The sequence below is a fragment of the Apodemus sylvaticus genome, chromosome 10 (assembly GCF_947179515.1).
Source record: "Apodemus sylvaticus chromosome 10, mApoSyl1.1, whole genome shotgun sequence".
NCBI lineage: Eukaryota > Metazoa > Chordata > Mammalia > Rodentia > Muridae > Apodemus > Apodemus sylvaticus.
In genome coordinates, this window is record NC_067481.1 from 44,461,363 (window position 1) to 44,488,098 (window position 26,736).

General features: G+C 42.1%; 1 protein-coding gene across 1 annotated transcript; it reads left to right on the plus strand.

The window, feature by feature from the left end:
* The first annotated feature begins 9,670 nt into the window (after nt 1-9,670).
* Nucleotides 9,671-26,348, plus strand: Wsb1 (WD repeat and SOCS box containing 1). Its single transcript, XM_052195371.1, has 9 exons — nt 9,671-10,006; nt 15,621-15,789; nt 17,235-17,503; nt 19,628-19,759; nt 21,219-21,319; nt 23,569-23,741; nt 24,013-24,126; nt 24,969-25,076; nt 25,282-26,348. The coding sequence occupies exons 1-9, from the start codon at nt 9,967-9,969 to the stop codon at nt 25,439-25,441; spliced, it is 1,266 nt and encodes a 421-aa protein (XP_052051331.1). The 5' UTR covers nt 9,671-9,966; the 3' UTR covers nt 25,442-26,348.
* Nucleotides 26,349-26,736: the final 388 nt, after the last annotated feature.

Here is a 26,736-nt window from a genome sequence, read left to right on the forward strand (position 1 = left end):
CAAGTTCTGGGATTAAAGGTGTGCACCACTACCGCCTGGTCCATTTCTTCTTTTAAACAAACTGTAGTATCATGTGTACTGCCCAAAGTTCTGCCCAATGTGAAGATTTTCCTTCCCCTGTATCTTTCAGGCTTGTCCCAGAAAGGGGTTGTAATGCAGCTGTCTACTTCTAGGTGGGGCCTGCATAACATGCAGAGCCATCAGTAAACCAGGTTCTGTCTTCTCTTCTTCAGTCAGCCGGTCATAGGGAACACCCCATGAGGCTATGGGCTCATGCTTGGCAGCAGATGGCATTGTAACAGGAGTAGAAACCATGGGCATCTGAGCAACTTCTTCGTGTAACTTGCTTGTGTCTTCAGAACCTGCTCTGACCTGATCATGTATATACCACTCCCATTTGATAATAGACTGCTGTTGTGCACGCCCTACTTTATGACTTGGAGGGTCGGATAACACCCAGCATAGTAACTTGGTGTCCTATTGTCAAACGTTCAGTTTCCACTAAGGCCCCATAGCAGGCCAAGAGCTGTTTGTCAAAGGGAGAGTAGTTGTCTGCAGACGATGGCAGAGCTTTGCTCCCAAATCCCAAAGGTCTCTTCTGTGATTCACCTACAGGGGCCTGCCAGAGGCTCCAAACAACATCTCTGTCTGCCACTGACACCTCAAGTACCATCGGGTTTGCTGGATCATATGGTCCAAGTGGTAGAGGAGTCTGGGAAAAGAGGAAGAGGGGGGAGGGGAAGGGGAGAGAGGGAAAAGGGACAGAGTAAGAGGTTGATGGGTTAAACAGTGCCTTTTATAGTAAGTCAGGAATATCTGGCTTTGGCCAGGTAACTGTGGGGTGGAGCCTAGAAGGAATGCTAACAATTAGAATATAGCTATTTTTCTACATTTATTTACTTAGTGTATGTGTGAGAGGGGGGAGAGAGAGAGAAAAGAGAAAGAGAGAGAGGGGAGGAAGATGGGGAGGAAGAAGGGAGAGAAGAGAGAGGGGAGAGAGGGGAGGAGGAAGAAAGAGACAGAGAGAGAGAGAGAGAGAGAGAGAGAGAGAGAACCAGAGTGAGTTCCAGGACAGCCAGGGCTACACAGAGAAACCCTGTCTTGAAAACAAAACAAAACAAAAAAACAAAAGGAAGTTTGGCATAGACTAAGCCATTTCCAAGGGGCTAATGTGGACCATTTTAAAGATTTTACTGTCATATATGAATCTGTCTGTGTAAGGCATGGTGTGCATTTGAGTGAGCTACTCTCAGAGGCCAGTAGAGAGGGTTGGTTCTTCTGGAACTGGAGCTGCAGGCAATTGTAAGTTGCCTGACACAGGTGCTGGGAATTGAACTCAGGTTTTAAGGAAGAGCAGCGTGAGTTATTAACTGCTGAGCCATCTTTGCATCCCCCAATATTTTTAATTACTCCACAAAGTTATATTCTGTTATTGGGAGTCAATTCCTAGACTCAAACCAGGAAACCCCCGATCCATTTCCTGTCGCTGCAGGTTAGTTATCTGGGCTTTTTAAAAAATGCTGTATGATTGGGTTATACAGTATAAGTTCATCAGTGTCTAACTTTTAAAACTTAGCCTAATACTTGTGAAATTCATTTCTATTGTTGCATCTAGCCATCTAGCAGTGATTTGAAGAAGCAGCCAGTTTCTGGATGCTAGGTGACTGTCAGTTAATAGAGGAAAATGACCTAGTGTGGATATGGAAACAGAGGCAGGAGTCTGTAGATATAAGAAGGACAGGGAAGATGGCCTCAGAGTTTGGACCTAAAACAAAAGCTTTAAAGGCAGCCACCATAGCCCCACCATAGCTGGCATAGTGGCCCACACCTTTAGTCTCAGCACTTGAAAAGCAGAAGCAAGTAGATCTCCATGAGTTCAAGTTCAGTCTGGTTTATGTATTCCAGGACAGCCAGAGCTACATAGTGAGATCCTGTTTCAAAACAAACAGGCCGGGCATGGTGGCGCATGCCTGTAATCCCAGCACTCTGGGAGGCAGAGGCAGGCAGATTTCTGAGTTCGAGGCCAGCCTGGTCTACAGAGTGAGTTCCAGGACAGCCAGGGCTACACAGAGAAACCCTGTCTTGAAAAAAAAACAAATCCAAAAAACAAAATAAATAAATAAATAAATAAATAAATAAATAAATAAATAAGAAAAACGTATTTATTATATGTAAGTACACTGTAGCTGTCATCAGACACCCCCAGAAAAAGGTATCAGATCTCATTATGGATGATTGTGAGCTACCGTGTGGTTGCTGGGAATTGAACTCAGGACCTTCAGAAGAGCAGTCAGTGCTCTTAATGGCTGAGCCATCTCTCCAGCCCAAGAGCTCTTATTAAACAAACAAGACTTAAGATCAAATCCCTATCAACTACATAAGAAGTGGGCCATGGGGGTGTAGGGGTGTGGGCCTATGATCCCAGCCCACTGGTCAGGCATAGCTCACAGTACATATGAGCTTTTTTAATGAGAGACCCTGGCAAGGCTCTAAGGCAGCCAATAGGAGAGGAGGACACCCAGTGTCCTGCTTTGGCTGCCTCCTGAGTGCAGTGAGTTCTCCTAAATTCTCACATGCATGCAAAAAAAAAAATGCACAAGCAATTTTAAAAAGTATTTTTAATTCCCTACACAGATTTAAGCAGAAGGAATATATAATGAGGAAAAGTAAAAAAGAACTTTTGAGAGTAGGAAAGGCTTCAAAGGAGAAAAACCAGTCTGTGGCTTTTAAAACAGGGCTGGGAAAATATCTTGAATTCTTACGGGTTTTTTTTTTCTTTTTTTTTTATTCGATATAATTTATTTACATTTCAAATGATTTCCCCTTTTCTAGCCCCCCACTCCCTGAAAGTCCCGTAAGCCCCCTTCTCTTCCCCTGTCCTCCCACCCACCCCTTCCCACTTCCCCGTTCTGGTTTTGCCGAATACTGCTTCACTGAGTCTTTCCAGAACTCTTATGGGTTTTTAAGTGATGAGAAAAGTTCCTCGTTACATTTTTAACTGCTGATGTGTCACTTGGTTATGGTTTTACTTCAGAGGTCTGAAAGGAAAGCATGGCTGGGAGCATGGTCACATGGGAGAACTCTTGCCTGGCAGGTACAAATCCCTGTGTGGAATGCCCAGTACCACAAAAATCAATCAATCAGTCAGTTAACAGGACCATGTTTCTCTGGTATCATTTTGTAAGTTACCCCCTAACTTCAGTTTCAGACCCTCTTAAGTCCTCTCAGATGTTAACCAGATTGTTTGTGAACCACTTGGAGGGGAGGTTGTTTTGTTCCTCGCCCCCCCTCCCCAGACAGGGTTTCTCTGTGTAGCCCTGGCTGTCCTGGAACTCACTCTGTAGACCAGGCTGGCCTGGAACTCAGAAATCTGCCTGCCTCTGCCTCCCAAGTGCTGGGATTAAAGGCGTGCGCCACCACTGCCCGGCGTTTATGAACCATTAACACACTGTGCCACCCTTGAGCCAGCAGCCAAGAAAAAAAGGCTAGATCCACCATGGTCTTTAACATGTGTTGTGTGGAAGGTGGTGTCTGTGTGGCTGGGGAGGATAGCTAGGGGCAAGATGGCTCAGAGGATAGCATGTTTTCTGAGCAAGCCTGGCTAGCTGGAGCTCCAACTTTAGGCAGAGTAGGAAAGAGAATTGATTCCACATAGTAGTCCTTTAACCTCTGTGGCATGCCAGTGTCCTTACCCAGTATATCACACACAGTAAACTGTGGGGTAAAAACAACTTCCTTACTCAGACATGCCAACCCTGGGACTCTGTGGGTGAATGCGGAACATGGCTTTGAAACAATCCTCTAAGGAGATCTGGGGCACCAGGAGAATCTCTGCTGTTTGGGAGTGAACATTAGTTTCTTACCTCAAATAAGCTCTTATCTCAAATAAGCCTTCTGGAGCTACAGGTCTAGCCTGTTGCTTACAACCCTCCCTTCCCCAGCTCTATCTCCAGTTCCAGGGCCAGCGGGATCCTCATGCAGAAGAGAACAGGAACTCACTATGTAGATCAGGCTGGCTTTGAACTCACAGATTTCCATTTGCTTCTTCCTCCTGAGTGCTGGCAGTAAAGGCTTTTGCACCACATTTGGCTAATTTTTTTTTCTCAAGACAGCACATTTGGCTAAAATTAATTAAAAACAATAACATTTGACTTAAACAAATTTTGTTGTTGATTAAAAACAACAACAAAAAATAAACCTTGTGTCCCCTCCCTGCTCCCGCTTCTCACCACCCCTAAAGGGGTTTGTGAGGAGACTCAGGCAGGGAAGGGGGCTGGTCCCCAGTCTGTACAGAAGTGCTTGGGGGTGAAGGACTATGAGAACAGGGGACCAGATTGGGGATGAATGGGATAAAGGGCACAAGACCATTTGCCAGAATCCATCTTTCTAATTCTAAAAAGAAAAAAAGGGAGAGGGGAACTAAACCACAGGCAGTACCCACCTCTCTCCCCCATCAGGGTTGTGAGAGATGAGGCAGGTGCCTTCACCAAGGCTATGGCTCCCTCATATCTGGCCAAGGGAGCTAGGTGAAGGGCAGGGTCTCCGACAGTTTGAAGAGGTGTGGAAAACCAAAATAAAACATCACATCAGGGGGCTGGAGAGATAGCTCAGCAGTTAAGATCACTGACTGCTCTTCAGAAGGTCTTGAGTTCAAATCCCAGCAACCACATGGTGGCTCACAACCATCTGTAATGAGATCTGACTCCCTCTTCTGGAGTGTCTGAAGACAGCTATAGTGTACTCACATATAACAAATAAAGAAATCTTTAAAGAAACAAACAAACAAAAAGTCAAATGAATTGAATACGAGTCGAGCCAAGGGCCCAGCCAGAGCAGAACCTGGCTGGGGGAGAGGAGGTTCTGTAGGCTCACTCAGAGGCAGGTAGCATGGGGATCACTGCTGCCACCACCGCCACCCACAGTTATTTTGCCACAGCTGCCTCACCTCTCCAGGCACTGCGACCCTTTAATACAGTCCCTTGTGTAGTGATGACCCTCGACCAAAACATTATTTTCTTTCGTTGCTACTGTTGCTACTTCACAACTGTGACGCTGCTACTCTTTGACTCCTAATGTAAACATCTGTATTTTCAGATATGGTTTATGGTGACCCATGTGAAAGAGTCATTCGACATCCCCACCCCCAAAGGTCATTATCTACAAGTTGAGATGAAGGTCAGGTGAGCCACCACACCTGACAAATACCTTTGTGTTAATCTCAACTGAGCTGTTGCTTTCAGTAACTATCACATCCCCACAGTTACAGGAAGCAGGTGGGTTTTTTGTTTGTTTGTTTTTGGGGGTTTTTTTGTTATTGTTTTTTTCACCAAGATTGAAGAATCTCTAGAACTCGGCCCCATTTTAAACCTCTCTGGTTTTCCATCTGAGAAACTTGAGAGACTTACAGAAGTTGTGGTTTGAATCTGAAAAGTCCCCACAGACTCCTATATTGAAGATTTGGTTCCCACCAAGTGCCACTATTTTGGGAGGCTGAGGAAACCTGAGAAGGCTAGGCCTGCTTGGAGGAAGTAGGTCAGTGGAGGAGTGCCCTGAAAGGTCATTGCTGTCTCCTTGTCATCTTCACACTTGGCTTCCTGCTAACCAAAAGGTGATAAACCTGTCCTGCTCCAGGCTACTGCTACTGTGACATTTTGACCTAAGAGGAGTGACCCTCTAAAACTGAGAGCCAAAATAGGTTTTCCTGCCGGCAGTGGTGGTGCCTTTAATCCCAGCACTTGGGAGGCAGAGGCAGGTGGATTTCTGAGTTCAAGGCCAGCCTGGTCTACAGAGTGACTTCCAGGACAGCAAGGGCTACACAGAGAAACTCTATTTCTAAAAACCTAAACCAACCAACCAAACAAACAAACAAACAAAGGTTTTCTCTCCTTGCAGTTATTCTAGAAGGTCTTTGAGGACACTGATAATGAAGGACTACCCCATAGATGCAGATGCTGACAGTGACTCCTTTAGGCAGCTCTAAATTGTAGTGAAGAGAATTGTAGTGAAGAGTGTAGAGAGGAGTGACAGCTGTGACCTGCTTATATTCATGTCACCAGGGGACTGCAGTCAACCTTATCTATGAGTTACACATAAAAGCCATCTTAGTCATGTGTGCTGGCAACTGCCTATAATCTCAGTTTGGGAGATAGGGGGAAGAGGATGTTGGACTACTCTTGGGCTTGGATATAGTCAATTCAAGAGAAACATGGACCAGGGAGGGAGACCATGTCTCAAAAGAAAGAGAGTGGGAAAAGAAAGGACAGAAGACCTGGTGTGTAGCTCTAGGCCCTTGGTCTAATCTCCAGTACTCTCCCCCAAAAGCTGGCCATACTATTTGTCTTACTTAGGGTTTTACTGTTGTGAACAGACACCAAGACCAAAGCAAGTCTTATAAAGGACAACATTTAATTAGGGCTGGTTTACAGGTTCAGAGGTTCAGTCCATTATCATCAAGGTGGGAACATGGTAGTGTCCAGAAAGGCATGACTCAGAAGGATCTGGGAGTTCTACATCTTCATCTGAAGGCTGCTAGTGGAATACTGGCTTCCAGGAAGCTGAGATAAGGAACTTAAAGCCCACACCCACAGTGACACACCTACTCCAACAATGCCACAAGTACTCCAATGGGACCACACCCTCTAATAGTGCTACTCCCTGGGCCCTGCACTTACAAACCACTACACTCTAGGTCCTGATATGCTTCTCTGCTGCCTTGACCCACACAGCCCAACAGCAGTGTGGGGAGGAAAGGGTTTGTTCTGTTTCCCCGGGTTTCAGTCCATCATGGTACAGAGCTAGAGCAGGAACTCTGCAGGGTAGAAACCAAAGCAGAAACCTTGGAGGAATGCTACTTACTGGCTTGTTTGGGGCTTTTGTTTTTCTTATAAAACTCAGAATCACCTGCCCAGGAGCTGCACTACCCTAAATGGGCTGCTGAGTCCTCTCACAAACATCACTAATTAAGAAAATGCCCATAGACATGCTCCCTGAGTCAATCTTATGGAGACAGAACCTCAATTGAGGTTCCCTATTTCCAGGTGAGTGCAGTTTGTGTTAGACTGGCAAAAGGTAAACCACACAGCATACAGCTACACAGAGCAACATTAGTGAATGACTTCAGAAGTGAAGGAATTTGTAGTGGTTAAGTTTTTATTTTATTTTTAGTTTTATGTGTATATTTGTGTGGCTGAGTGTACGTGTATCTATTACAGGTGTGCAGTCCCTGAAGAGGTAAGAAGAGCGCCCTGAAACTGGAGTTGTGGGCAGTTGTGAGCCATCTGTAGGTGCTGGGAATTGAACCCAGATCTTCTGGAAGAACAGCCAGTGCTCTTAATCACTAAGACACCTCTCTAAGCTCTAGCTTTATCTTTTTAATTCACTCCACACCCCTAGCCCAGGGAATGATGTTGCCTAAATTTAGGGTTAGTCTTCCTACCCCAAATCTAGAACCTCTTTCACAGATGTGTCCAGAAGTTTGTCTCCTTGATGATTTTAGATCCTGTTAAATTAGCTATGTTGACCTTCCCAATGACAAGTGAACTACTCTCGTTGTCACAGATGTTAAATGGTTACTTAATGAAGTACAGAGTGAGTTCCAAGACAGCCAGGGCTACACAGAAAAACCCTGTCTTGAAAATACCAAAAAAAAAAAAAAAAAAAAAAAAAAAAAGAAAGAAAAAGAAAAAGAAAAAAGAAAAATCTTCAAGGCATCTACAGGCTACTCATATAAAGTGGGAATTAAACAATTCTGTGAAAAAGTCCTTCAAATAATTCATAAGCAGGCTCTCAAGAATGGTTACTCTCCATGAATTTCTATGGGATAGTGTAAGTAGTTGGAAGCCATAGCAGTTAGCTAAAGAAAATTAACTGGGCAGGGCCTGTACTCAAAAACAGTGTCAGTTCAGCAGTGGTGGTGCACACGTTTAATCCCAGCGCTTGGGAGGTAGAGGCAGGCAAATCTCTTGGAGTTCAAAGTCAACCTGGTCTACAGAGCTAGTTCTAAGACAGCCAGGGCTACACAGAGAAACCCTGTCTCAAAAACCAAACCAAACCAAACCAACAAACAAATCAGCGTGACTCAGAATTCCTGAAGCCTAGCCAGGTTGGCCTCTTACTTGCTATGTAGCAGAAGTGGTCTTAAGTCCTTGATTCTTGCGCCATTGCTTGCCAAGAGCTGGGCTTTTGGGCATGCACCATTGCACTAGGTTTCTGAGGTGCTACGGGTGGAATCTGGGCTTCCTGTATGCTAGACAAATATTTTACTAACTGAGCTATACACCTCTCCCCTGGCCCTGCAAATTTGTGAAATCTGCATATTTTTGTATGAAAACTCAAAAAAAAAAAATTAAGGTGGGAAGATGGCTCAGAGGTGAAAATGCTCACCATACAAACCTGACCATTCGAAAGCCCCAGAAGCCTGGTAAAAGCAGAAGCCAGTAGATTACAGACTACTCTGCAATCCCTTCACTCTTACAGGGCTCTCAGGGAGTCGGGAAGTTACAGAGCCAGCTAGCAAGGTGTACAAAGCACTGAATCGTGAGCGACGATGTCACAGGAAAAGTGGGAAGTGAGGACCCACATTCCAGGATGTCCTCTGAATGCATTCTATGGCATGTAAGAGTCTGCATTCACACAGGAGCACTTAGACACATGAACACTCATGCAAAAACATACACACATCTCATATACACACAATAAATAATGAATGAATGAGATAAAAAAATTAGGAGACAATAATGTTGTGTTATTTGTCAAGACTGCATTTTCTGTTTCCTTCGATTGTTTGTCAGCCAGGACCATGGCCTTGCACAAAGTCCTTGACAAATACATTGACAAGCACTAACCAAGTAATTTTTTTAAAAGAGGGAGATGATTTATGTCTATTAATGTCACGATCTGAAGAATTTCTCCCTTAGGCAAAGGGACAAGCACGCAGTACATACACTACGTGCCGTCATTTGAGATCTGAAGAGTTATGCTAGGCAGCTCAGTCTTCCAAGAGTATCTGACAAAATCTAAGCCTTTATCTGTTTTCCTTTGGAAGAAAGAGTTCCCATGAGGGCCACTAAAATGCAATTACGTCATCCGTAGATGGTACTCAGATTGAGATGTGGGGCACACCCACACAATGACTATCTCTGATGTGGAAAAGCTAGCTGCTTCCTAGAGACCTCGTCCTCTGTGGAAGAAGGGCAGATTCTGAGGTAGAGGTGATAGTGGCCAGCTCTTCAAGAGGTCTGACTTTAGGGACCAGTTAGAACAGAGGCAGCCTTGTGGGAAGCCCCCTCACCCTGGGTCTCCTACATCAACTGAGCCTTTCCTAAAACCAGTTTGCTCTCGGCTTGATCAACTGTACACCACTAATTTTCATCGTATCTCTTTCTTCAGAGCAACCTTCGCTTCCCAGGTACCAAGGAACCAGAGAAGTAGCTAATTGGGATTAAGCACCTGAAACGTCTACTTTGCCTTTTCCGGTTCGGTCACGTGCATTACATAATCCTCGGCTTGCCCTTGGCAAAGAGCCTTCGACTTCCGAACTGCCCGCAGGTCGCGCTTTGAGAGCTCACGCCGGTCCGTGGGCCCAGACAGTCACGTCCCCTGCGTCGGGAGGCGGGGCCTGATGGTCTGACGTCACCCACTACACCCCGCCTCCCCGATATTAGCAGTGCCGCCCGCCATCTTGTCTCAGTGTCTGGTTTGGCGTCGGAAGCATTGGCGGGCTGTGTGAGCCTGTGAGTGGAAGGCGCGCTGGCTCTTTTGTCTGAGTGTGACCCGGTGGCTTGGTTCCAGGAATTCCAGTGATTTCCCCCGGGCAATCCGCAGAAGCCGCAGCGGCCTCCCGCGCTCTCTCTTAAGACCCCACACCCGGGAAAGACCGAGCCCGCGTCACGCCCCTCAGCCGCCGCCGAGTCCCTTCTCTGTCGTCGCGTCCGAATCGAGTTCCCGGAATCAGACGGTGCCCCATAGATGGCCAGCTTTCCCCCGAGGGTCAACGAGAAAGAGATTGGTGAGGTTCTGGATGGAGGGGAGCGCGGGGACTACGGACAGAGTGCGAAGGGGCTGGCTCCGGGGTCGGTGGGTGGGTGTGGGGGATGGGAGAAGGGGGAAGTCCGATGCTAAGGCCCACGAGAAGCGGGGGACCGGATGCCGAGGCTCGGGAGAAGCGGAGAGGAGCAGGGACCAGCGCGGCGTGGCGGGAGGAAGCCGTCCCGCAATGGGCGTCGGCCGGGAGTGAATGGACCCGCGCCCCAGAGCGGGCCTCCGAGTTTGCTCACCGCCCGGCAAACCCTAGTGACACCATCACAGCTGGGGTGCGGATCCGACATCCTCGGATTCTCCCGGCTCTATCTTGGATGTCGAGTGGACCCGGAGGATAAGCTAACTGGTCTATCCTAGGCTCTCTTAAGTCTGTGGTGGAAAAAAAGTAGTGAACTTTTGTGTTTCGAGGTGCAGGAGGAGGAGTTTCTGTATGTTCGGTACTCTAATGAGAAAGGGACCTGAAGAGGTGTCATCAGCGTGGGAAAGGTTTTTTGTTTTTTTAAAGGATGGCGTTGGGAAAGTGAAGGGTTCAAAGGAGGGAAAGTGTTGCCTACCTCCACGGGAGGAGGAGCCGTGTGAATAGGTGGAGTGGTTGAAGGAGGGCCATTGTACGGAGGATGAATCAGGGGCTAGCCCTGTCAAGCGCCAGGCTGAAGACTGGACAATGTGGAGTCGAAGGGTGTGGGCCAGACCTGCCCAGTGGCTCTTTTAAAGCACTTAGCATCATTTAAATTCTTTCAAAGGAGCCACCTTTGAGGTCATTGGATGGGATTCCTTGAGCAAAATCATCTGTAGGCACTGGCATTACTGTTTTTAAGTTGGCTTGGCATGGTCCTTCCCAGAGGCAGAGGCAGGCAGCCCTGTGTTTGAGATCAGTATGGTCTGCATAGCCACTTCCAGCAGCCAAGACTACATAGTGAAATCCAGCTTTAAAAAAAAGAAAGAGGGCCGGGCGGTGGTGGCGCACGCCTTTAATCCCAGCACTTGGGAGGCAGAGGCAGGTGGATTTCTGAGTTCGAGGCCAGCCTGGTCTACAGAGTGAGTTCCAGGACAGCCAGGACTATACAGAGAAACCCTGTCTCAAAAAAAAAAAAAAAAAAAAAAAAAAGAAAGAAAGAAAGAAAGAAAGCAAGCAAGCAGTGGCTACTGAGCAGAGGGCCTTTGCTGTTTCCTGCTCTTCAGGTGGATGCCTTTGCCAGGTGGTTGGAGGAGTTATTTCTAGGAAGGGTGAAGCTGAAGTAATCACAATTTTTTTTTCTTGTATGTGAATGGACTTCTGCACACAAATGGCTGTTAACAGAATTGGGAGGCGTGTTTTCTGAAGGATGAATGGCTAATTAGCTGGTGACTTTTTTAAAAAAAAAAAAAAGATTTTATTTGGCCTGGAGAGATGGCTGAGAGGTTAAGAACACTAATTGTTCTTCCTGAGGTCCTGAGTTCAATTCCTAGCAACCACAGGGTGGCTCATAACCATCTGAAATGGGATCTGATGCCCTCCTCTGGTGTGTCTGAGGAAGTGATGGTATTCTCACATACATTAAATAAAATCTTAAAAGGTTTTAAAGTCTCCAGCTGGTGACTTTAATATTACTTTCATAACCATGTTAAAGCTACAGAAATCAGGCTGGAGAGATGGCTTAGTGGTTAAGAGCATTGACTGCTCTTCCAGAGATCCTGAGTTCAATTCCCAGCAACCACAAGGTGGCTCACAACCATCTATCTGTAATGGGATCTGATGCCCTCTTATGTGTCACAGTGTACTCACATAAATAAAATAAATAAATCTTAAAAAAAAACTACAGAAATCATAAAATATCTGCTGTTTTTAACTCTTTTAAAGCTGTGTTTTGAACTCAGACCCTTACATTTTGTTTATTATTATTATTAGTGGTGCTAGTGGTGGTGGTGACAATACTAATAAGGATTGAAGTCAGGATGCTTTGTTTTGTTTTTGTTTTGTTTTGTTTTGTTTTCGAGACAGGGTTTCTCTGTAGTCCTGGCTGTCCTGGAACTCAGAAATCTGCCTCTGCCTCCCAAGTGCTGGGATTAAAGGCTTGTGCCACCACTGCCCGGCAGGACCTGTAGATGCTAAGCAAACACTCTACTACTGAGCAATGCCTCCTGCCCTCAAATTCTCAGCCTGTGAGCAAAGGTTTTTCCTCTATATGTATAGTAACATTGTACATTTATCTGTGCTCTGAGAACTTTCTTGCCCTCTTTTTTAAGGGGATAAATAGTGCTTCTTAGCATACTTGCTAAGGGAGTTCATTAAATAACCGCTTATTTTTAAGAGTTTTTTTTTCATTTTTATGTCCCCTTATTTCCTTGATATAAAAAAAAATAAATGCCACATGTCTTGGAATTTGGTTTTTTTCCAAGCCAAGTATTTTGTTTCTTTGTACTTGAAGTGACATTTGGGTACTAGGTTAGACATTTATCTGTATAGGTTGGTGGTTTTGAACCCCCCCCCCCCCCATTTCCCTGGCATTAATTCTAGTCCTGCCAAATTTAGATTTTCATGTACATGCTAAAAGGTAGGGGCAGGACTCCATGAATGTTTGAAGAGTTCCGGGACAGGATGTAACTGCCCTGAGCTGCTACTCTCTTTTTAACAAGGCACTGTCAAACTTACTTTCTGGTCATGAAATTGGAGGGCAGAGTGTGAGGGAGAACTTAAATCTGGTTAGCCTTGTTCAGTAATGACTCAATGACTCAAGTGTTGTTGTATTCAGTAATGACTCAAGTGCTGTTGTATTTTAGGGCTGGTTCCCACGGCCCCATTACTTTTTTTTTTCAAAACACTTTAGGGATAAACCTTTAGGTTGATAATATTTTACTAGTCACTACCTGAGTTTTTAAAACAGCTGATTAAAGTATAAAAATCATTTGTTGTGTCTGTTAGCTAACAAGGATATGTGAAGGCACTTAGAAAAATGCTGACCATGTAACATTTGTTTTACAGTTTTTATAACAGTACTAGAATGTCTTGCCTTTGAAGATGACCTAGTGAATTGTTTCTTGGAGTTTGGTGTTTGAACCAGGCACATTCCCGTCTCATTCATATTAGCACTTTATAAAGAAAAGTAGCCAAATGATTGTGCCCAAGATTATTTTTTAAAAGTAACCTTAAAGTATAGACTTAAATCTGTGGGAAATAAAGTATTCTACTTAGATCAAGTTGAGCATTCTCTTTTAAAGCTAATAATTCCATTGTCTTCTTTGAAAAAGTAGAATTTTTAGAATTGGCTTCCTTTATTTGTGAACAAAGCCCCTTCTAAAATTCCTTCATTTTGACCAGTAGATGAAGGTTAAGCAGGAATCCCAATTTGGGGGGCTGGGTATAAAAAGAACCCCAGTGAAAGGACCATATAAGTGTAGGCTTGGAAAAAATGCAGGACGCCTGCAATAATCCTCATTCTGAGGTTATGCATTGAAGATGCATTCTGTGGGCATTGAGGCTCACCAGTTCATGAATCTTACATCAGCCTCTGTGCCTGCCAGTAAAATGGATGTGAGCTTATAGTGTGTTGCTTCCTATTGAATAAGTGGGGCGGGGCCCCTATTGAATAAGAGGGGAGGCCTCTATCACTTTGAAACCACACCAGGAAGTACAGTGTCTAGTACTGGCTATCACTTTTTTTTTCTTTTTTTGTGTTTTTGTTTTTTGGATTTGGTTTTTTCGAGACAGGGTTTCTCTGTATAGCCCTGGCTGTCCTGGAACTCACTCTGTAGACCAGGCTGGCTAGGCTGGCCTCGAACTCAGAAATCCGCCTGCCTCTGCCTCCCCAAGTGCTGGGATTATAGGCGTGCGCCTCCACCACCCTGCTTTGGCTATCACTTTTCTAAGGGTCACTACTAACTGGAATGTATCCAGGAAAATATGGTAAAATTAAGGTAGGAAAAGATAGAAAATAGACTCAATTTTATAATCTGAAGAATGATTGAAAGAACTAGAAATACTGTATCCTAGAAAAGACACCAATATAGGTGTCATGTGATGTCATGAGATTAAGATTGTCAAATGTTTGCTCTCTCAGATCAGAATCAGCTGTGGAGAGGGTAAAAGGAAGATTTTGAATTTTTCTTCTTCACCTTGAGACAGAATTTCTCTATGTAACCTTGTAACTCTGTAGACCAGGCTGACCTCAAACTCAAGAGGTTCTTGCCTGCCTCTGCCAATGAGTGATGGGATTAAAGGTGTGTATCACTACCATCCAGCAGATTTGGAGTATTTAAAAAAGAAAATATTGTTTAAGCAGAATAGCTTTATTTATCTTAGAGATAGGTGTTAAGAAATTTTCATATTGTAGGAAATTTCCAAGAAGAAACATTTTCAGAATAATGTAGAAGAATGGGTATCAGGTTTCTTTGTGGGTTTGGGGTTTTTTTTGTTTTTTTTTTTTTAATTTTTAATTTTTTTATGTCCTCCCCCCACACCCCCCCCCAGCTCCCCAAGACAGGGTTTCTCTGTATAGCCCTGGCTGTCCTGGGATTCACTCTGTAGACCAGCTGGCCTCAAATTCAGAAATCCACCTGCTTCTGCCTCCCAAGTGCTGGGATTAAAGATGTGCCACACCACAGCTCAGCTTCTTTGTGGGTTTTAAACTATACTCATTTGACTTACTAAATGTATTAAATTGGGCCTGTAAAGTGGGAGTTTATACATGTGCTTTTTTATTTGTTAAGTAAATATTAGTTGAACACTTGGCATGCTAGATGCTATACTACTTACTAATGGAGCATACAACACAGACTGTAGAGTTCATTGACCAGGTTTTCTCCCCATCCCAGTTACCCCTCAGTGAATACCAGGGGCCTTATGCTTGTTAGGCAAGCATGCTACCTGAGCTGTTCTCCACCTGTTAAAAATTACATGTATTAAATGTGGAGAATAGTAAAAATGTGTTCTCCCCTTCTGCCACAGTGGGTACTGGGAATTGAAGTCAAGTGGTCAAGCTTGGCAACAGGTATGTGTACCCTCTGAGTCATTTTGCTGGCCTGCCAGCTCTTCCTAGCCTTCTGGATGACTGGATATTTTAAAAAATTGTAACTTGGGCTGGCTTTGAACTGATTGTGTAGCTGAGGCAACCTTAAAATTACAATTCTCTACCTGGCTTGTACTATGATGAAGATAGAAGCCAGAGCTTCTTGTACATTAGCAAGACAACCAAAGCCTAACTCTTTATAGTTCTTGAAAGATAATAATCTTAATTCCCCTTTTGTTCTCCCTTCCCTTCCCTTCCCTTCCCTTCCCTTCCCACTTTTATGAGGTCTGCCTATTTAATCCAGGTTGGCCTTAAAGTCATGTCATCTAGCCCCAGCTATACTGAAACTTTGTCACAAGGTCTCATGTGTCCCAGACTTGTCTTGAACTCCTGAACACACACAGCCTTCTAATGGCTGAGATGATAGGTGTGCCTCCCATGCCTAAGTAACATACTTTAAATCTCTTGGAAACCATTATACAAACAAAGCTCATCTCTAATTTTCTATGTGTAGGAAGTAGAAAGGGAGACGGCTCCAGCAACTTGAATCCGGTGATTATATTTGTTATCCTGATTTTTGTTTTTGTCTTGTTTTAGTGAGATCACGCACTATAGGGGAACTCTTAGCTCCAGCAGCTCCTTTCGACAAGAAATGTGGTGGTGAAAACTGGACTGTTGCTTTTGCTCCAGATGGTTCATATTTTGCCTGGTCTCAAGGATATCGTATAGTGAAGCTTGTCCCGTGGTCCCAGTGCCTTAAGAACTTGTAAGACTTCTTTACTTTTGTAGAATTTACTATTGTCTTTCAGTATTGGATAATAAATATTTTAAGTTTTCTTTACAGCCAGTGTTATAATAAACTTGTTCATAGTTCAAATCTTCATTGAAAATTTATATAAAGAAATACCTGAGTTGGTCACAGTACTGCATCCGTTAATCCCAGCACTTGGGAAGTGGAGGCAGGTGGCTCTCTGAGGTTCAAGGTTAGCCAGGTCTACACAGGACAGTCAGGGCTACATAATAGAGAGATCTTGTCTCAAAAAAAAAAATTAACTGGGTGGCCATGGTGGTAAATGGCTGTAATTGCAGCACTTGGGATGTAGAAATGATGTCATAGCATAGACCAGCCTGGACTACATAAGTAAAGACAGATTAATTGTGCCTTATTAGTGTGTTTGTGTGTGTGTGTGTCTGTCTGTCTGTCTGTCTGTCTGTCTGTCTGTCTGTCCGTCCGTCCGTCCGTGTCCTGTTGCGTCAGACCAAGTGATCTGTTAGGTGAAGCTTTTTGCATTCACTTTGGATTTCACATAATTTATTGGTTAACAGAGGTGTAGAAACAGATATCTCTCAAAGACCTACTATGTGACCCAGATTGGCTTTAAATTCTTGATCCTGTTTCAGATAATGATACCCCATAATCATATCCCACTATGTTGTGGAGACCAGACCTGGGGTTTCATGTCTGCTCTGCAAGCACTCTACCAACTGAAGTTCTATATGTCTGTTTTTGGTTTTGGTTTTTAAGTTAATAAGACTATCTAAGCTTGTGTGGTGCCTTCACTGTGCACAGGGTCAGTCAGGGTAACTTTTTTCTGAAGGAACTTAATCTAGCTCTGCTATCTGTCCATCCCCAGCAGTTCTTTTATCTCTGCTTGAATTAAGGGCATATTCGTGAGAGCTTCAAAGTTTTCAGAAGCCTCTGCCTTCTAATTTCCTGAAATAATCTAGTTTACTATCTAAAAGATGGATTATATAGTATCTGAAATTATTTAGCAATTTAGCAAATGAGCTAAATTAGTCAATAAGTTCATACTGAGAAGTTACTGTTTTTCTCATCCTAACTTCTCTTCTGGGCATAAACAAAATGTTGCAGGTCTAGTGTCAGCCCTGGTGCATTTCCTGTGATAGAGGCTGTCTCAGTTGCTGGAGGCTGACAAGAGTGCCCACTCTCAAGTGGAACCAGGTTTTTCAAGGTCTATTGAAGTCAATTTGAAAGGAAATTTAGTTACTTAAGTTGTTTTCTTACTGGGGATTCTCTCAGCCACCAATAGTTTTCATGAGTTGAATTTGTTTAGCCTTGTATTTCATATACCAACTCTCCTGTCTTTAGAAACAGTGTCACAATTGTATTGAGAAGACTTAACAAGTGTTAGCAATTACTGTCTACAAAAGTTCAATATAAATTAATTTTCAATCTTTTTCTCCCCTCAGTCTTTTGCATGGTTCCAAGAATGTTACCAATTCAAGCTGTTTAAAATTGGCAAGACAAAATAGTAATGGTGGTCAAAAAAATAAGCCTCGTGAACACATTATAGACTGTGGAGACATAGTCTGGAGTCTTGCTTTTGGGTCTTCAGTTCCAGAAAAACAGAGTCGTTGCGTTAATATAGAATGGCATCGGTTCAAATTTGGACAGGATCAGCTACTTCTTGCCACAGGATTAAACAATGGTCGCATCAAAATCTGGGATGTATATACAGGTATGGATTCATATTGAAAGTGGGCCTCATTTTATGATGAAAGCACTGGAATATATATGATTTGAGGACTTATAGAAAAGTGAGAATTTGTGTCTTTTATAATTGCTCTAAGTCATATATTTTATTTTATTTTATTTTTTTAATTTTTTTTTTTTTTTTGGTTTTTCAAGACAGGGTTTTTCTGTGTGGCCCTGGCTATCCTGGAACTCACTCTGTAGATCAGGCTGGCCTCGAACTCAGAAATCTGCCTGCCTCTGCCTCCCAAGTGCTGGGATTAAAGGCCTGCGCCACCACTGCCCGGCTCAGTTTATAATTTTAATCTAGGAGAATAATAAGAGTTTATACTGCTTGATAAAATATGCAAAGCAGGTTTGGGTCTTATTTTAGTTAACTATAAACTTAATATTTTAGTTTCTGACTCAGCAAAATCTCTTACATGCTTTGATGTGATAACTTTGGGGTCTTCAAAGGAAACCAGTTTTTTTGTATCCGAAGCAGGTCTCAAACTCACTGTGTAGCTGATGATGACTTTAACTCTGCCCCTCCAGCTACCTCATCCTGAGTACTGGGAGTGCAGGCATGTATTGCAACTCCCAGTTTTATGCAGTGCTAGGAATCCACCTCTGGGGCCTCACACATACTAGGCAAGCACCTGTCAACTAAGCCACTCACCCAGCTACAAAGCAGAGGGGTAGTAGTGTCTTAGTTAGGGTTTTACTGCTCTGAACAGACACCATGACTAAGGTAACATTTTGGGGGCCTGGCTTACAGACTCAGAGGTTCAGTCCATTATCAACATGGAAGTAGGCAAGCATGATGCAGGAGGAGCCTACATCTTCATCTGGAGGCTGCTAGAAAAATACTGACTTCTAGGAAGCTAGGACAAGGGTGCTAAAGCCTATGTCCACAATGACACACCCACTCTAAAAGGCTATACCTCCAAATAGTCCCACTCCCAGGGTCAAGCATACACAGAAAATCACAGTTGGTCTTTGGTTTTTGAGACATGGTCTCTATGTAGTCCTAGAGCTTGATATGTACATCAGGCTGGCCTCAGAGTCACAGAGATCTATCTGCCTACCTCTTTTGCCTCCCAAATAAAAGTGTGCACTACCCGCTGGGTAGTTGGTGGCGTACACCTGTAATCCCAGCACTTGGGAGGCAGAGAGAGGCAGGTGGGTTTCTGAGTTTGAGGCCAGCCTGGTCTATGGAGTGAGTTCCAGGACAGCCAGGGCTACACAGAGAAACCCTGTCTCCAAAAACAAAAAGTATTCAAGGTGGGATGGTGGGATGTGGTAGCAGATGCCTTTGATTGAAGCAGTCAGGAAGCAGAAGTGGGTGGGTCTGTTTGAGGCCAGCCCCTGTCTACATAGTGAGGTCTAGGTAAGCTATGTAGAGAGACCCTGCCACAAAACAAAAAACAAGTATGTGTTCAAACTGGGCATGGTGAGATGTAGTTGTGACCTCAACATTGAGAAGGCTGAGTGGCCAGCTTAGTACCTAGCAAGCTGAGGGCAGCATGAACTGCACAGTAAGACCCTATCTCCACCAAGGATGAGGGAGGGATGCCTAACACTGCTTCAAACCTGAGGCTCAGTGACCAGCAATACAAGGAAACAAGTTTTGATTTTGTTCTAGTTCTTGGCATATTCTGTCTGTTCACAAATACAAAGTAATTTAAGTGAGCATTAAAGCAAGATGCACCTCAGAACACAGTCCAGTGATAGGGGACAAGGAAGCAAAGTTTGATTGGCTTATTAAGGTGACTATAGATTTTTCTAGAAAACAAAACTTCCAATAACTGCTAAGTATTTTTTGTTGTTTAGATAATGTTAAGATTAAAAGTTAAGACATAATGTTTATTTTGTGGAGCATTTGATAGTCCCAGGCCAATGAAATGAAAAGCAAAGAGAAAAGTTGGTATTTGATAGTGTTGTAAAGTCATGCGCAGATGCAAAGGCAGCGGGGTCGGGCTGTCTTGACTTTAATAAGTGAAACAATTTATTTCATAAAACAAGTAGGTACCCAAGAATGTTTGTTCATTTTGTGCAGTTAACAAAACTATAAAAATAGATAAGAAATAATCTTGTCTCTTTTTTTTCCTCTCCTTTCATTCACATTTAGGAAAACTCCTCCTTAATTTGGTAGACCACATTGAAGTGGTTAGAGACTTAACTTTTGCTCCAGATGGGAGCTTACTCCTTGTATCAGCTTCCAGAGACAAAACTCTTAGAGTGTGGGATCTGAAAGATGATGGTATGTATGCCTTTTGTCTTTTTGTTTCATTTTTTTGAGCCAAGGTCTCTCTAGCTTTAGCTAGCCTGGAAATTACTATGTAAACCAGGCTGGCCTCACAAGAAATCCACCTGCCTGTGCCTCTTAGAATTAAAGACATGTTCAACTACACCTGGCCAAGTCTCTTGATATTGCTATCTTTACAGTGATATGAGGATTGCCCTTGCCCTCCCCTCACTCCCCCAGGACACCAGTAATCATAGCTTTAAGAGGTAAGGTCAGGAGAATTGAGAGCTCTAGGCTCAACATAGCTACTTAGTAAGACACTGTATCAGAAAAACAAACCAAATGGCTTGGTGATCATGGTTTCTTTTTTCTGTTTAATACATGGGTCCCTTTCCTATATAGATCCAACAAAAATAAAGCTTAAGTAAGCCAGAACAGGAACCGGCAGTTACTATAATAAACAGTCTTGACACCACTCAGACCAACCACACAGATCTATAACTCTAGTTCCAAAGAATTCAACATTTCCTGGCCTCTGTGGACACTGCATGCAGGTGCTATTAAATAAATGAAATTTTAAAATAAAAAACCTTAATTTTGAAATGTTATTTAAAACAACAGATCCAGTCATCCAATAAAATTTAAATGATTAAAATATAGCCTGATTTGCAAATCATGGTTGTAACATGGTTAAATGCTGGTAAGAATAGGTCATAAATTCTTCCATAAAAAGTAAGAGATGTTTTAACCTCTAACCTCACAGAAAAGTATGTTGGTGTACTCAGTTTCTTTCTGAAACGTGGTGTATTGATGTTTTATCTTTATAGAAACAAATAAATGTAGATCAGGCTGAAGTACCTACCTTTATCTCCTAAATACTGAGATTAAAGGTATACATTAGCATGCCTGGCTTTTATCTTCCAAACTATATTAATTTTAGTTCTGTATATTTATGTCTACATGTGGTTATGTGTGGGTGTCTGAGGAGGCCAGAGGCGTTAGATGCCATGGAGCAATAAAGTGCTGGGAATCAAACTCAGGTCCTCTGTGGAGTAGAGAGTGCTCTTGACTACTGAGGTATATCTCCAGCCCTGTGTGATAAAATTATCAAGCAACAAATATTACCCTCTGAGTGTGAGGCCAGCATAATCTGCATAGTGAGTTCTAGAACAGCCAAGGACTACATAGAGAGCTCCTGCCTTGGAAGACAGGAAGGAAAGAAAGCAGGCATGTGGCAGATACTGAAGGCCTCTCTATGTATATACATCTTTTTTTTTATGGGAATCATTTTTTAATTTATTAATATATTTATTTACATTTCAAATGATTTCCCCTTTTCTGGACCCCCACTCCCCAGTATATATACATCTTTTAAAGCTGTAAAGTTTATGATAACTAGATTACTATCTTGTCAGTAAATAAAGGTGATACTGATTCAAAATGTGTCCTGACACAAATGTTTCTTTTTGCTTAGGAAACATGATGAAAGTATTGCGGGGACATTCGAATTGGGTGTACAGTTGTGCATTCTCTCCCGACTGTTCCATGCTGTGTTCAGTTGGAGCCAGTAAAGCAGTATGTATCAAAGTTCTTGTACCTGTATTGTGAATTGGATGATAATGTATGCCTAATCATTTTAAATCTAAGTAACCTATTAAGTCTGTGCTCGGTGTCATGAATATCTTAAGTGCTTTATTTCATGATGGAGAAAATTTGCATGTAGAAAATTAGTTATTTGTGAATTGAGAGTTGAAGTGCTTTTAGTGATGTTTATAAAATGGAGGGTTAGTAAGGGTCTTTTTGTGAAATCTAGGAATGCCTATGTGCTGTAGATAAGATCTAGTCCATTTTTAAGATATTTCCTTGCTAATTATTTTCTTTGTTTTTGTTTTGTCCAGTTTGCTGGTTTTGTTTAAGTTTTCAGTCTCAGTTGATCCTGGACATTTAACTGGAAAAAAAAGTAATTTATAAGCATAATAAAATTATAACTCATGGATGTCCTACAGTGGATTATAGATTAAGCTACACATAGTTTTACAGCGTGCCTATTGACAGCTTAAATAGTGACTGTTGAGGGTTGTGCTTTAGTGAACTGTCAGTTTACTAGCTCTGAGTTAATGTACTTTCAAGAGTTAGCAGCGTTGAGTATGAAACTGGCTGAACTCCAAATACCTGTAATGATCGAAACACACTTTGGACTGATGGGGGTGGGGTGGGGCTAGATAAAATATTTTGCCAAGAAGTATGTTAAAATGATAGTTGTAAATGTTAGAATTTAAATCAAAATAGCTTAGTTTTGCTTTTGTTTTTTAGTTGTTTTTTTTTTTTTTTTTAATCATAAAAACAAGCTAGATGTTGACATTGCGATTTTAGGCTGTGTGTTTTCCATATGCTTCTTGCTTTCCCTGTCACAGGTGGTGGCAGCAATATTGGTGTGATTGAGGTTATGCTGGCACCACTCGCACACAGGCGCACAATGGTGTTAGCTGGGCAGAAAGAGTGGCATCTCTGGCTACCGGGCTGGGGGCGACCTTTACCGTAGGATGAAGTAACCTTGCATTCGGCTGCAAGGTGTACTGTACGTACACAGGTGCTGGTCGGTGGCCACTCTCTGCTTTTCTTTCCTTTCTTTTTCTTTTTTTTTCCTTTAAAAAGTAATTTCCCCCACAGTAATGTACAGACTCCTAAGTAAATTGGTCTTCCAGTTTGAAGGAATTGAGAGTCTGACAAGTAAATTTAATGTAAAGTAATTGGTTTTTGAGTACTTTCTCTGTTTTTTGGAATTCTTAAGATACTAGTAGTGCCTTATATTATTTACCCAGTTATTATACTTGTTTTCCTTTGGAAATAATGCGTGAAAATGAAGCTGTCTCACTAGGCTTGATGGAAACCTCCCAGCTTACATCTACTCTAACAGTAAGCATTAGAATTCTGTCTAGAACTACTTGAGAGACTAAGGCAAGTGGATAGGCCAGTCTGGGCTACTTAAAGCCAGCCTAAACTTCTTGGTGAGACAGTACCTTAAAGCAAAAAACCAGCAAAACTTATTTAGAACCTTCTGTACGGTCTTTAGATGTTTAAAATCTAAACTGTATGTGGACTTACCTTTAAGTAATTTAACTGTTTCATGCTGAAAATAACTAATGATTACAGCTATTTTGGAAAAATAAGTGTTAAATCTTGATTACCAAAAAATGTTGTAATTATTTTAGTATTATTTTAGTAAAATAGTTTGTTCATCTGTAATATGGTTTAATAACATCCTTGTTGTTTGCCAACAAAATTATTTTTGGCTGTGAAAATTCTCTTTGCTTGCAGTATCTGTTTCTCTTCCTAGGCTCTCGGTGGTGACCCAAGCCTATTGTAAACAAGTGATTATCTCAAAGGGAGATGCCAGTGGAGTAACAATTGCTAACATTACATTTTCTGTCCGTATATACTTTAAAAATGGGTAGTTTCTGGAAAAAAGAGAAAGGGGTTTGTAATACTTAACCCTATTTATTTCCATATATTTTAGTTAATTAGACTTTGGAATAAATGGATTTCAGTATTTGTGGTTAAATTGCATTGCCTTCATTTTCCCTTTAGGCTTATATTTTAAATTAACATTTAACAGAAACATTTGAAATAGAAATTTGCATGTCTGCTTTAATTAACTTAAAGACTGATTTTTAATCTACGACACTGAGCATATTCTTTAAATTACTCATAATTTGTAATTAATTTGATGTAATATTAAAGTAGCAATTGTAGTTTAAGATTTGCCCCTTTGTCCTCTGTGTGTCTGAGTGAAATTATAACATTTCCCTCTTTTATTATTTCAGGTTTTCCTTTGGAATATGGATAAATACACCATGATAAGGAGACTGGAAGGCCATCACCACGATGTTGTAGCTTGTGACTTTTCTCCCGATGGAGCATTACTAGCTACTGCATCTTATGATACTCGTGTGTGCATCTGGGATCCACACAGTGGAGACCTTCTGATGGAGTTCAGGTGAGTACAACATGGATCAGTTCAGTCAGTAACCTAACATTGGCTATACTATAGCTTTGAAGAAGTTCTGTGTAAAGTTAGAATCCCTAACAAAATGTAAAACTAACAGCTTCCTGTTTGATTGAACTTGGCTGTAACAGCTCTCTTTAGTCTTAGTTGTATCATCAAAGTCCCAATTTGAACCTTATTCAGAGGCCAGCGAACTTGGTACCAAGGCCATTTTGTTTCTGGAATTGATTCTGAAACACTGCAAATATGTCTCTGCCCCCAGGCACCTGTTTCCCCCGCCTACTCCAATATTTGCTGGAGGAGCGAATGACCGATGGGTAAGAGCTGTGTCTTTCAGTCAGGATGGACTGCATGTTGCCAGCCTTGCTGATGATAAGTGAGTATGGAGTACAGTTTTGATTTTTAAAGTAGTTGTGATTTTTAAAGGCTTTTTTCATCCTTCTACTTAATGAACAAACAAATGTGCTTTGTTTAACTCATAATATGCTCTTAAGCTGGATTTAGGTTTTTGTTTAACTCATGTCAATGGGCCAGGTTGATCTTGAACTTAAGATCCTTCTACCTCTGCCTCCTGAACGCTGAGAATTCTATGTGGACCACCATGCCCATCCTGTGACTGGGGTTTAATGTCTCTAGATAACACTTTGGAAGGAGTTGCTTTTTGCCTCGCTGGCTGTGGTGGTACACAGCTGTAAATTGGTGGCCACTGCTTTTGAGATTAGACAAATATAGACAAGAGTAGATCAGATTGTGTTATATTTTACTTGTAAGAAAATGACAAAACTTTCAGTTGTGAACATTACAAAGCCATGCCTGTAATCTCTTTGCAGTTCTTTATCCAAATTACCAAATGGTATAAAATGTAAACTAGTCTGTATAGATATCTAAAACGCAGTGGTATAGAATATGGAGGCTCATGCCTGTAATTGCAACATTTGGGAGGCTTCCAGCTTGAGCTGTGTAGTGAGACCCAATTTCAAACAAAACAAAAAGTTATGTTAACTAGATGGAGAAGACAGACCTGTAATCCTAGCTCTTGGGCAGTAAAAGCACAAGTTCAAGAATTTAATCCTGGCATGGGATACATACATATGAGCCCATCTCAACCAAAGTTACCATGCTGTTTGAGAGTGATTTGTGCGTATGTGCTCTGATCAGAACACAGAAGCGTGGCTTTTTGACTTCCTCAATTCACTGGATCACTTATTTCCCTTCCAGAATGGTGAGGTTCTGGAGAATCGATGAGGACTGTCCAGTACAAGTTGCACCTTTGAGCAATGGTCTTTGCTGTGCCTTTTCTACTGATGGCAGTGTTTTAGCTGCTGGGTAAATACATCTTTTTTTTCCTTTTTCTTTTGAAGACTTATGTTTCTATGTGTATTTCTATAAATTTCTAGACAAAACTCTTGTTAATTGCTTTATCTTGGAGTTCTTTTTAGACTTTAAGGTGAGATGTGTGGATCTGATAGCTGTAGGGACATAGGACATGCGTAGTTGGGTAACTGATTTTGTTTTTTCCCTTTCTCTGAAGGACACATGATGGAAGCGTGTATTTTTGGGCTACTCCAAGGCAAGTCCCTAGCCTTCAACATTTATGTCGCATGTCAATCCGAAGAGTGATGCCCACCCAAGAAGTCCAGAAACTGCCTGTTCCTTCCAAAATGTTGGAGTTTCTCTCCTACAGGGTTTAGAATGAGAACTGCTTCCTAGTAGGGCCTGACAGAACACCCTTACAAAACACACCTCAGGCTTGACAGCACAAGCATCTGTTCTTGATGGCTCGGAAGATTTATTTAATTTGATCCACTCTTAGACTTTATTTCGTTGGACTTTTAAAGCATTATTTATACACCGTAGGAGAAATATTTCTGAACATATCATGTAATTTTTTTAAGATTAACTGTGAAAACATTACATACATGTATATATTTAGACATGAGCTGCTGCTATATATTGAATGGGCCCTTTAGTTTTCTGTTAGCTCTGACTTGTATGTATTGCTTTAAGAGAGCCATGATGTGTCTGTGCTATTCATTAGAGCAAATTCAGGAGAATTTTTGTTCTGTTTTTATTTGGGGGCACTGAGTTTAGATGATGCTGAATAAAACAGAACTCATAGGAAATGGACTTGGTCAGGGTGGATGGGGTGAGATTGACTGAGAGGCTTTGGATGTGAAAAAGATTTTCCAAGAGAATGATAGCTGGGAGTTTCTATGGCATTTAAAAAGAGAGCCAAGGAAAAAGATAGCTAGAAAAAGGTTGGCTCTCGTAGGCCTTAATTTTGGAAAGCAGCTACTTACCCCTCAGAGAATAAAGTATTATGCATTCTTGTCAATTTGAAACTACATCTGCTGTATTATTGCTGAATATTTTGTTAATACTAAGGGACAATTATTTTAAAACCATGGATTTTTTTTTAACATACTTTGTTTCTGCAGGATGATAGTGGTGACTTACCAAAGAGACTCAATATACAATTTGTCTGCTTTAGCCTTCTTTTATTTATCTCATCTGCAGATGTTGAGAATGTATGCATTATGTAAAATGCTTGTTTTTTATCTTTGAGGTTTTTTTTAATTAAACGACATAAAAATACTACATTGCAGATGTTCCTTTCATGTGTTGCACTGTGTAGTCTTGTGTAGCTGTAAGGTTGCCGTGGGTCCACAGTGCAGTGCAGAAGACAGTGAGGCAGAAAGTACATGACAGGAAGGCATTGCTTCGTGAGCACATGTGTGTGCCTCTGTTCCACCAGCGTGTCCTGCGGTGCTGCCATGGTTGTTCTTACTTAGGTATACTTAAAGCTGCAGAGCAAAGGACAGCTCACCAAAAGAAAAGAACAGCGTCAAAGTAAGCCTGCCTGGTTAAATGATAGAGGCTGATAGTCTGGGTCCTCAGGAAGGCAAATAAATGCACTCTTAGCCATGCTTGATGTCACGGATATGACCATCTCCACTGAGACTATTTATACCACTTCATATGGAAG

What these genes read in the sequence shown, in the direction of transcription:
- Wsb1 (XM_052195371.1), top strand. Translation starts at nt 9,967, where the DNA reads ATGGCCAGCTTTCCCCCGAGGGTCAACGAGAAAGAGATTG. An exon ending in GGTCAACGAGAAAGAGATTG is followed by an intron (nt 10,007 to 15,620) that starts GTGAGGTTCTGG and finishes GTCTTGTTTTAG; the next exon opens with TGAGATCACGCACTATAGGG. An exon ending in GTGGGATCTGAAAGATGATG is followed by an intron (nt 19,760 to 21,218) that starts GTATGTATGCCT and finishes CTTTTTGCTTAG; the next exon opens with GAAACATGATGAAAGTATTG.